This window comes from Meriones unguiculatus, chromosome 6 (genome assembly GCF_030254825.1).
Source record: "Meriones unguiculatus strain TT.TT164.6M chromosome 6, Bangor_MerUng_6.1, whole genome shotgun sequence".
Classification (NCBI taxonomy): domain Eukaryota; kingdom Metazoa; phylum Chordata; class Mammalia; order Rodentia; family Muridae; genus Meriones; species Meriones unguiculatus.
Window position 1 is genome coordinate 44,562,767 of NC_083354.1, and position 11,672 is coordinate 44,574,438.

Below are 11,672 nucleotides of genomic sequence, written 5' to 3' on the forward strand. Positions count from 1 at the left end.
ATGAAACTTATTTTGTGCACATCCCAAAAACATTAATTTAAAAGACTTCAGAGGATGAGAGTATTAAAAAAAAAAAAAAAAAACACACTAAAAATCCAGGAAGTGGAGAGAAAAAAGAAACAAACAAACAAACTACAAAACTAAACATAGAAAATTGGAAAATGTGTCTTCCAAGTAATAAAGACTTTCTAGAAATAGAAAAGGAGGAAAATTCAAGTGGAGAACTATAAAAACTCAGCATTTCTCAGAGTTAAAGAAAATGGATTTCTTGCCAGGCATGGTAGAGCAAGCTTTTAGTCCCAGCCCTCCGGACGCAGGGGCAGGAGAACCTCTGTAAGGTTGGAGCCAGCCTGGTCTACAGAGTTCCAGGACATCCAGAGCTACACAGAGAAACCCTGTCTCAAAAGAAAAAGTTTAAAAAAATCAAATGGCTGACCAAATACACAAGTATACAACACAACAAATGCACAAAAAGTTAAATCCTGTCTCATCTTGTACTTTCAGAATATCGAGGATACAGGGACATTTAACTATTTCCAGAGGGGAAATCAGGTCAAATCTCACAGACAGAGGAAGCAGACAAAGATAAGACTTGAAGAAGAAACTGGAACAAAGTCTTTAAGTTCTGAGGGAAAATTATTTTAATCTAAAATCAGATAATCTGCAAGGTGTGTTGGCACACATCTTTAACCCCAGCACTCGGGAAGCAGAGGCAGGCAGATTTCTGTGGGTTCTAGGCCAGCCTGGTCTATGTAACGTGTTCCAGACCAGTCAGGACTACATAGTAAAACTTTTTAACTTTAAAAGAAAAGAAAATAAAAATTTGTAATTTTTTTTTTTAATTCCCAAGTCAGGGTCTCACTATGTAGCTCTAGCTCTCCTGAAACTCAGTAGTATGTAGACCAGGCTGGCCTTGAAATCACACGGATCTGCCAGCCTCTGCCCCCCTCAGGCTGGCATTAAAGGGGTGCACAGTGAACATGATCAATCAGAACTGTGGGCATATTGGTGGCTGTCAGACATGCATTCTTTCCTAGGAAAGAACTGTCTATGAAAATAAGGGCCACATCTGAGAAAGGGAGCCCTGGTGTGCAGTTCCTGTCACTCAAGGAAGATCTCGGTGTGAAAGCTAAACCAGACTCTTACAGAAAGCATGGAAAGGTAGATGAGAAAACACATATCTAAAACCACGTGCTTGGAGCTGGAGGGATGAATCAGCAGAGAAAAAACGTTTGTTGCTCTTTCAGATGACCCCGATTCAACTCCCAGTACCCACATCCGGTGGCTCACCAGCCCTCCAATGCTGTTGCAAGCCTGCCTGCTACGCCAGAAATCCACCACACAGGGGAGTCTGCCCAGGAAAGAGTAGAAAACAATGAGGAAGACCCTGGCAGCTCTATGAGAGCAGCTGATGCAAATGAGCTAAAAATTCAATTTCTCATTTGCAAAAAGTCTGAGGGTCAATTAAGGAAAAGCAAGGCAATCACTCAAGAAAAAAAAAGAGGAAAGTTTTGGAAAGGTTGTGTATTCGTGAGGTAGCATTTCTGAGTCAAGGGCAGTATATACAGTCACAATGATGTAATATTGATCTTAACAGACTAAGTCTTCATCCACACAGAAAGAACTCAGCAGAGAGCATTGAAAATTGGAAAATATAGCATGTTAGTGAGGTTTATAGGGGCGTGTAATTAAAAGAGACTGAGTGATGAGGAAAGATGCCAGGAGAAAATTAGGCAGGAGATCCTGGTTGATTTCATTATTTACCCAGAATCATTGAGTAAATGTGGACAACTGTGTTCATGATGTTAATACAAATGCTAGAATTAAATGTCAATAAACCTCAAACGTGAAATCAATGCCGGCTGTGGACTAACAGACAACCATGGAAAGGTGAAAAGGCAGACGGCAGTCTAGGGAAGGGTTTCAGCAAAACTTCTCCAACAGAGGGCTGGAATTCTGGAAGTACTCCGTGGGAACGGACCTGGGCTGGAGAATAAGTGGCTGTCATTAGATTCTCTTGTTGTTGCAGCAGACACTTGTGACACCCAGTGGAGAGGAAGAAAGATTTATTTTGGCTCACAATTTGGACGGTTTTTTTTTTTTTTTTAAGATTTTTTTTAATTTATTTAATTTTCATTTTATGTGCATTAGTGTGAAGGTGTCAAATCCCTTGGAATTTGTGTTACAGACAGTTGTGAGCTGCCATGTGGGTGCTGGGAATTGAACCCGGGTCCTTTGGAAGAGCAGACAGTGCTCTTAACCACTGAGCCATCTCTCCAGCCCCAATTTGGACGGTTTTAGTTCATCCATCACTGCAGGGCCCATTATTTCTAGGCCTGCAGGGAGGTAGAACTTCAAAGCACCAGGAAACAAAAATAGATACAGAGGAGCAGGCCATGACCAAATATCACCTCCAGAACATGTACCCGGTGACCCCACCAGCTAAGGTTCTAGCTCCTCCCTCTGAACTGCTACCACCTGGGAACCCAGACTTCAAACCAGGAGACATCGATGGACACTTCATATTCAAACCATAATACAGACCAAGGATGGAATGAGCCAAGCGGCACAAAGAGATAACAATGGCCGGAATGCAACAGCTACAACATCTTAAAAAAAAAAAAAAATAGAACAGGTACTTGAAAGAACTGTGGTACTTGAAAGCATTTCACTTGTGGGAGTCCTCACGGAGTTGGCAAGGAAGCATGACTGCACGATCTCCATGTTGCCCAGGAGCAGGCAGACACAGGGCTAGGTGACTTGCCCAGGGTCACTCAGGCACTCAGCCTCCAGAGTCAGGCTGCCCATGCGAAAGATTTGGGCAGTTTAGAGTGGCACTGCTGAGGCAGGCAATGAGCATTGTCAGGAAGACTGCTAAACATTAAAACCACTGTTAATGCATGGGTCTTAAGAGGAGAACCTACTACGCCTTACCGACCAGCATAACTACCGACCACTTTCTAAAACTTATCCTTACGTCCACAGAAAAATGAAGTGCTCACTCGTCGTCAATGATGTTTCTTTTTGCAGCAGACAAGAGACGATTCCAGAATGCCACAAATTGTCAAAATACAGTCTGACTGATCATGGAATGCCCATGATATATCTACAACACGGCTCCTGTACCTACCTAAAGCTTGGGGAACATCATGGAAGAGGAGAGAGCAAAATAGTAAGAGCCAGAAGACCAACGAAACTATGTTTCCTAGAAAGTACGGGGAGGCTACCTCCATGACCCTCAACAACATTGCTGCCTAAACAAGACCTGAGCAATGACAACACCAGACAGGCTAACTCAGAAGAGGGGAATCTTCTGGGTTCCGATCCCTACACAAATAGCTCCAGACTGCTGAGAGAGGGAGAATAAGTCTTTCCAGGAGAGGAGCCCCAGTTGGTTATCCAACACCACGTGGTCAGTACTGAAATCATACACATATATGCACCACTAAAAAGACTCAGCGGGTTGTGTTTCTGCATTTATGCATGCATATATGTTTGTGTACGTAACAATAATAAAGAAAAAGAGGCTACCAATTTGAGAGGGGGTGAGGGAGGAAAGGAGAGAGGTTAAAAGGGGACAAGGAAGGGATTGGATGTAGGCAAAAGAAGGGGAAAATTAGGTTTTTTTTTTTTCAAATTTAAAAGTAAGTCCTTTAAACTCTGTGATGTTTATTTTCCCTATACAGAAACTATGATGTTGAATGGGAGGAGCAATTTCACTTCCCAATTGCCAGCAGTTTAAGTCTTCCCTAATGCCCTAGGCTGCCTTGAACACAGGACTCTTAGCCAGACAGCCAACTGAAGTACCCTCTAAGCCCACTCTTGGCTGTTTTGAATACTCCATTGACATTCTGAGGAAGCCACGTAACAATTACAGCTGCCTGCCACTAAAGCACAACCCAGCTGCCCAAGACACAGGCACAGCAGGTTCAGTCTGCTCTGGACTGATTGCCCTCACAATTTGCTGAACTCTAGAGGAACCTGCAACTTCTCCATCCAGCCCAGAGTGGGGGCACAGCCCCTGGAAGCCTAGCAGGGATTGTTCTGACTGGTCCAAAAGGGACAGATGCCATGATTCATGTAAATATAGCCCTTTATTTGCATGAAGCTCTACTGCCATTGGCTCTGTAGGCAGTTCCATTTAGATTGTGCTAGTGATCTCTCTGAGACATAACTTTCTGGGCTGTCCCCTCAAAACACACCCCAAACAAAACAAAACAACAAAACAGGGCAGTAACACTGGCTGCAATGAAAAGCTTCTCTCTCTCTCCTTTCTCTGTCTCTGTCTCTCTCTTTCTGGGTTAGGGTTTCTCTGTGTAGCCTTGGCTGTCCTTGAACTCACAGCACTACTCCTGCCTCTGCCTCCCCCCCGAGTTCTGGGACTACAGGTGTGCGCCACCGTCCCCGGCTGAAAAGCTTCTCTTGATTGGTATTTTTCTTGGTTTTGATCCCACCACTGTTCCAGTGGGCTGAGCTGCTACACTGCATCAGTGGTGGTGGAACAGGTCTGCCATAGTAGTAGCTGAGTCACAGGAGTGGCCACGAGCCAGGACAGTGGCAGGGCTAAAGCCAAGGGAGCGGCCGGCAGCCGTGGCAGTTGTGCTGGTGGAGCAACAGCAGCAGCTGGCGGCCATGAACGTGGCATCAGTGACAGCAGCGCTGGAGCCCCGTGGGTGCCATGGCAATGGAGTGGCAGCAGAGCTGGAGCGCCCTGATAACAGTCGTGGTGGCTACGACAGGAGCGAGAGGGGAGTGGCAGTGCTACAGCACGAGTGACAGCAAGGGCAAGCACAATCAGGGATGACCAAAAGTGCCTCTCTCCCTGGGGAGATAACTGTGATAGTGATGGCACCGCCAATGTGCACCCAAACAGTTCCAGAGAGTGGCTGGGCCGGGGGGTGGGGAGGATGGAGGAGAGGAGAGGCAGAAATTAAAAGAAGGTGAAAGAAGGCAGGGACCCAGACACCATGGAAGACAGGAAGGAGAGTCTCAGGGAAACCCAGCCTGAGTCAGTAGGGTAGGAAGACCCATATCCCTTCCTGTGACAACGTGGACTATCCTCCTCAATGACTAGTGACAGGTTGGGCCCTGGTGTGGGTCAGAACAGTGGTCAGCATTGGGGTAGTAGAAACTCACATGTCCTGGCATTGTGGTCCCTCCCTGGCACGAGGGTACAGTTGAGTGTTTCTTTTCTACCCAAGCATCTTTGAGCTAGGAGAAGAGAGCCTGGTCATGAGTCACAGATATCCTTATGACATCATGGTCATCCCCTCCTTTACCACCTGTCCTGCCCCTGCTGAAGCTAAAGGAGCAATGCCAACAGGGGAATGAACATCTAAACCCCTACCCTCCCACCATGGTCAGTCGGTGGGGTATAAGAGTCTGTCAGACTCATCTTCCCCGGGGTGGAGACTTATCCCTTGACAGGAGGAAGCTCTGAATGATGCCATGGGATTCAGGAATAGAATCCGGAGCTGGGGCATTCGACACACCCCAGAGAAATAGTGTTCACCTGTGAGCCAGCTCCATTGCTGTAAGAAAACACTGTAACCATAGCAACTCTTACCAAAAGAAAGCATTTAATTGAGGACTAGTTTACAGTCCATTATCATCACGGCAGGGGGCATGGCAGCACACAGGCAGACATGATGTTGGAGAAGCAGATCAGAGTTCCACATGGAGGTCCTTAGGCAGCAGGGAGAGAGATACCCTGGGTTTAGAATGGGCTCTTTGAAACCTCAAAGCCCACTGCTAGTGACACACTTCCTCCAACAAGGCCACACCTCCTTTTCAAAGAGTGCCATTCACTGGTGACCTATGAACCTAGGGGGGGCATTCTCACTCAAACTATCTTACCAACCCAATTCTGATTGCAGAAGTCCGATCAAGACAAGAAAAAGAAAACACAAGAAAAAAAAGAAAAAGCAAAAAACAAGAAGCAGCTGAAGGTAGGTATCACTGGTGACCAAGCATTCAAGCCTATGAACCTAGGGGGCCATTCTCATTCAACCATCTTACCAACCCAATTCTGATTTGCAGGAGTCTGATCAAGATAAGAAAGAGAAAACACCAGAAAAAACAGAAAAGGCAAAAAACAAGAAGCAACCAAAGGTAGGTGTCATTGGCAACCAAGCATTCAAATCTATGAACCTATGGGGGTCCTTCTCACTCAAACTATCTTACCAACCCAATTCTGATTTGCAGGAGTCCGATAAAGATAAGAAAGAGAAAACACAAGAAAAAGCAGAAAAAGCAAAAAACAAGAAGCAACTGAAGGTAGCTGTCACTGGCGACCAAGCATCACCAAGCATTCAAACCTATGAACCTAGGGGGCCATTCTCATTCAACTATCTTACCAACCCAATTCTGATTTGCAGGAGTCTGATCAAGATAAGAAAGAGAAAACACCAGAAAAGACAGAAAAAGCAAAAAACAAGAAGCAGCTGAAGGTAGGTGTCGTTGGCAACCAAGCATTCAAATCTATGAACCTATGGGGGTCCTTCTCACTCAAACTATCTTACCAACCCAATTCTGATTTGCAGGAGTCCGATCAAGATAAGAAAGAGAAAACACCAGAAAAAGCAGAAAAAGCAAAAAGCAAGAAGCAGCTGAAAGTAGGTATCACTGGCGACCAAGCATTCAAGCCTATGAACCTATGGGGCCACATTCAAACTATCCTACCAACCCAATTCTGATTTGCAGGAGTCCGATCAAGATGAGAAAGAGAAAACACCAGAAAAAGCAGAAAAAGCAAAAAGCAAGAAGCAGCTGAAAGTAGGTATCACTGGCGACCAAGCATTCAAGCCTATGAACCTATGGGGCCACATTCAAACTATCCTACCAACCCAATTCTGATTTACAGGAGTCCGATCAAGATGAGAAAGAGAAAACACCAGAAAAAGCAGAAAAAGCAAAAAGCAAGAAGCAGCTGAAAGTAGGTATCACTGGCGACCAAGCATTCAAGCCTATGAACCTATGGGGCCACATTCAAACTATCCTACCAACCCAATTCTGATTTGCAGGAGTCCGATCAAGATGAGAAAGAGAAAACACCAGAAAAAGCAGAAAAAGCAAAAAGCAAGAAGCAACTGCAGGTAGGTGAGAGAACTAGAGACCACAAACCCCGTGATCTCATCGCTCCTAGACTTCGAGGAGACAGATCTGGTCCCATTGATCTGCCTCCTAAAGGCACTCCTGAGCGCACAGAGCACATGGAAGGTGAAGACCAGGGTGGTAAGAAATGGGAAAGCAGACAAAGGTTGGTATGAGCCCCAAAGGTAAAGGAGTGATTTGAGAGGAAGGAGTAGACATTAACACACATGGGAGGGAAGTCCTGGGTGGCTAAGACACGGTGTGACTCATCAGTGAGCGGCATCCTGGGCTCAGGACCAAGTCACAGGTCATGGATTCTAAGTTTCTTCCCTGTAAGGACCCTTTGCTTCCTGTATACAGACCGAAGTGTCTCCTCCCAGTTCCCCCTGGGAAGTCCATATGGCAACTATAACCCCACTTGATAGACAAGGATGCTGCAGCTCAGAGGGTGAAGCCAACGTGGGCCATAACTACGAGCAAGAAAAAAGTGAGGGTAGAACCCCACCGCTCTCTCCTGTGCCCTCAGAAGCATGGGGGGGCAATGGTTAGAGCCCCACATGTTTGATTCTGGCATTTGCACTGGAAATCTTCATTAACTGCTTCTTGAAAAAAAAAAAAAAAAAAATATATATATATATATATATATATATATATATATATATATATATATATATAAAGAATAGCACAGGCCTCTTTTTCTCTTTTTGACACCCCCCTTAGCTTTTCGATGGTGCATACAGTCCCTCCCCGACCCCCCAGGGTTGGCTGGCAAGCCACCAGCTTCTCATCCCCAGTGACTTCAGCTTCCATGAACGGGAACTTTGAGGAATTAAGCAGGACAATCAGACACAACGATCACTAGTGACTATAAAGTGATTTCTGTGCGGTTGCTCCCTCTCCCCTCTCATGACCGTCTTCCACCGCCACAGCTGTCCCGTTCTTGTGCCATCAGCCTTCTTCAAACCCCTGAGGCCCTGACACCCTGCATCAGGTGTCCGTCTCTGTGGATACCCTGGCCTGCCCGACTCCGTCTCTCTTATCATGGCGTGCCATCCTCCACACTGATGCCCTTTCTTTCTGGCACCGTGCCAGGCGACTTCTCCCGGAGAACACAGTCCTCACTAGGATGGGTCTCCCACCTCCCCACCGGCCTGCCCTCCCAAGCAAATGCCCCCTTCATCCACCCGAGCCTCTCTGTGATCCTGCTTATGTCACATCCTGACTTCCTGCAGATCACCCATGCCCTCCTCATCCCAAGGACATGATACATGTTAGAGCCGAGATCTAGGACTCCCCCATGTGGACCCCTCCTATCTTGGCCTCTTGGTCCCCCCCTACACCAATGCCTTCATCACCTGGCTTGACGTCCTCACTGGCTTTGTTTTTAAGACTGACTCTTCTTTGTCCAGCTGTGTGCCCAGCCTATTGATTTTCAGTTCAAATAGGAAAGGGAATTAAAAGGTGAGAGATGAGGAGAAACTACACTTTTAGATTTTTTTTTCTTTTGTTTTTTTAATGAAGCAAACAAGGAAGCCATAAGCCACCACCTGCAGAAGAAAATTCTTCTGGCTAAAATGTGCTGCAGGGTCTCCCTTCAAAGGAAATATGAACATCCAGAAACAAACAAACACCAGAATGCCCAACAGACACTGGATCCAAATGCTGAGCACAGGCCCTGACCTCATGCTCCCTCTCTCCACTTACAGGAATTAACAGAAGAAGAACGTATTATTTATCTATTACACATTTAAAAAGAATGAGGGGGAGCAATCCATAGGCAACAATGATGCAGAATCTCTCAAAGATAGAAGGCGAATGTCACAAGACAAAGGAAATAGGTCAAAACTGTAGATAATATGTATTTTTAATCATGGGAAAGCGAAGGGAGTCCACGCAGGTCATCCAAGTTCAGAAGCAGCAGGTCCAGGGTCTGCCTGGATTTGGGCTGCTATGGAGGGGCCGGTCGAACTCTTCCTCCAAGAAGAGTAATTGACCCTGTGCGTAGCTGGAAAAAGATGGTCTGTCTCCAAGAGGACTGAGGCTGGCTCGAGAGCCAAGACAGGGTCTGGTGTCACATCCTTACCAGGACTCTGACACCACAAACCCAACAGTCCACCCATCTCACAGAACAGAAGATCCAGAGGTTCCAAAGTTGGGCAATCGTGTGCTCATGAGAAAGGAAGCAGAGAGAACAGAGGGAGGAAACGGCACACAGAGCTCTGGGCTTTTCCCACTGCTGACGAAAGGGTTTGCCAAGGCACTTTAGAAAAATCAGACTGAAGTCAAAAGCAAGTTGTATGCAAGGTGGTTTCCCACTAACAGTCGGGACTGGACAGGCTTGCTGTCCAATCAAAGCTGTTGGGTGTGTATTAGAATTGGCACTGACTTGGACACAACAATCTGACTGCTTTGCCCTTTGACTCCGATTGTAGACGGAGACCCAAGAGAAGACAACTAATGCCGAGGAGGTTGAAACCATACTTGAGAAAAATAAGAGGGTGAAAAACAAGCACCCAGCCTGGCCAGAGGTAAGTGGTGCCGGGCCTCACTGCTGGGTGTGACCTCTGGCCTAACACATCTCTTGACCCACGTCACCCACGCTGATGATGGGGCCTTTTGTTCGTTTGTGGGATTTTGTTTGTTTGTTTGGTTGGTTGGTTGTTTTGTGGCTTGTACCATAAAATAGTCGTGGAATTTTATGCTCTTGAGTTGTGAATAAAAGGTCTGAGTAAAACCATCTGAACAACCACCAGAAACCAAGACTGTCCCGGCTAACCGGGGCCAACAGTTACCATCTCCGACACTGCTATAAGTAGGCTTGCTTAGCCTTATCTAGTTGCCTTGTTGGCTTTGGAGAGGTGGGTGACTGGGAATAGGACTGTGTGAAGCTGGGGCATGGGGTGTGTTTAGGGAGTACATGAGATTCAGGCAGAAGGGAGGGAGGTCTGAAAAAAGAGGTCAGGGGCTCTGGTGGCTGATCAGATTCAAGAGGGTTCTACAACTGGCCAACTCAACTCCATGGAAAGCCAGAGCAAGAGCAATGTACCTCATTCTATCAGTGGGGACACTGAGACTCAACATGATACATGCATATCCATTAATAAGCAGGACAAGGAAGAGAGACCAGGAAGGTGGGGGGGATAGAGACAGGATTTATTTTTCTGTTTTGTTTTGTTTTGTTTTTGTGTAGCTGTGGCTATTCTGGACTCTATTTGTAGACCAAGGCCAGACTTGAGGCTGGACTGGAACTTATGGAGATCCACCTGCCTCTGCTTCCCCGACTGCTGGGATTACAGATGTGCCCCACCAAACCCAAAGCCAGGGGCAGGTGGCCAGGTCTACACAGAGAGAAACTCTTCTCAAAAAAAAAAAAAAAAAAAAAAGCGAAACAAACAAGAAGACAGAAAGAGGAGGCTGAGTGCCTTTTCCGATCTCTGAGAACCTTCTTGGTTTCCCAGAGCGTCCTGAGGTTGGGGTTGTCTGAAGACCATTTCCTGAGTGTCCTTTCTTTTTCCATGCAACTACTTCTCTGCAAAATATAGCAGGTGCCTGCTAACATCATGCTGGCGGGCACAAAGATCCAGGCTTGGTGGCGAGGCACGCTGGTGCGCCGGACCCTGCTACATGCTGCCCTCAGCGCTTGGACCATTCAGTGCTGGTGGAGGCAGACAAAGGCCAGGGCGCTGGAGAGGAAGTTACAGGACATGACATATAACTGGGTGACGCAAGTACAGGCAGCTGTGAGGCTGCAATCCTGGATGCGAATGTGGCTCACGCGTAAGCATTACCTCAGCGTTCGCAACTCTGCCTGCAAACTGCAAGACTCCAGGAATCCTCAGAACATTTGTAAATCCTATAACACTATCCAGGGCTTCTATGAGATCACTGGAGACCAGCTAAAGCTTCAGCTTGATATCTTTTTTGAATCACAAATCTGTCGGATATCAGACTGCATACCTTTCCCAATAAAGAACTGACCAGGGTTGCTCCTAATAGGTGTCTCTGGGTCTCTGTAAGCTGCTGGATGACGACTGGTTGACTTAAAGCACCTGGAGAACCAGGAGATGTCTGCACTCCCTGGGGTTAGAGAATACGATAGCCTCAGGCTTACAGGATCAGGATCTGATTGATTAGCAATGTCTGCTGGCTGCTGGCTTGAGTTTGGTGTTGTAGGGTTCAGGTGTTGCTTGACCAACTGCAGAGACCCTGCCTCACTGATAGCCATTTAAATGATGGTCCCCTAAGCTTTGCCACATCAAGGAGCTCATCCTTCAACAGCTCCTGGATTTAACTCTTTCCTCTTTGTACTTTTCTCAGTGTCCTTTCTGTAACACTGGACAGGAAAAAAACTTTGATTTCAGTGACATTAGATTAAAACTCAAGCAAAGAGTGTAAATGTTATAAGCAAAAATGCTCTGGCTAAGGGAAGGTGGGGTTCAGCTGGAGCTAAAGGAAGCGCACACTGACAGGATGCAGGCTTGCCATTGCATGAAAGACACAGGCCTTTCAATGCGTTGCTGAAACGGACTAGGGCCTAGAAATTTCCCATGGATCCTGGGTATGGCACCGCCCATTTTTGT

General features: G+C 46.5%; 1 protein-coding gene across 1 annotated transcript; it reads left to right on the forward strand.

The window, feature by feature from the left end:
* The first annotated feature begins 10,652 nt into the window (after positions 1-10,652).
* Positions 10,653-11,069, forward strand: LOC110560894 (IQ domain-containing protein F5-like). The gene has a single exon (XM_021657040.1). It carries the CDS (start codon positions 10,653-10,655, stop codon positions 11,067-11,069), a length of 417 nt encoding a protein of 138 aa, XP_021512715.1.
* The last annotated feature ends 603 nt before the right edge of the window (positions 11,070-11,672 follow it).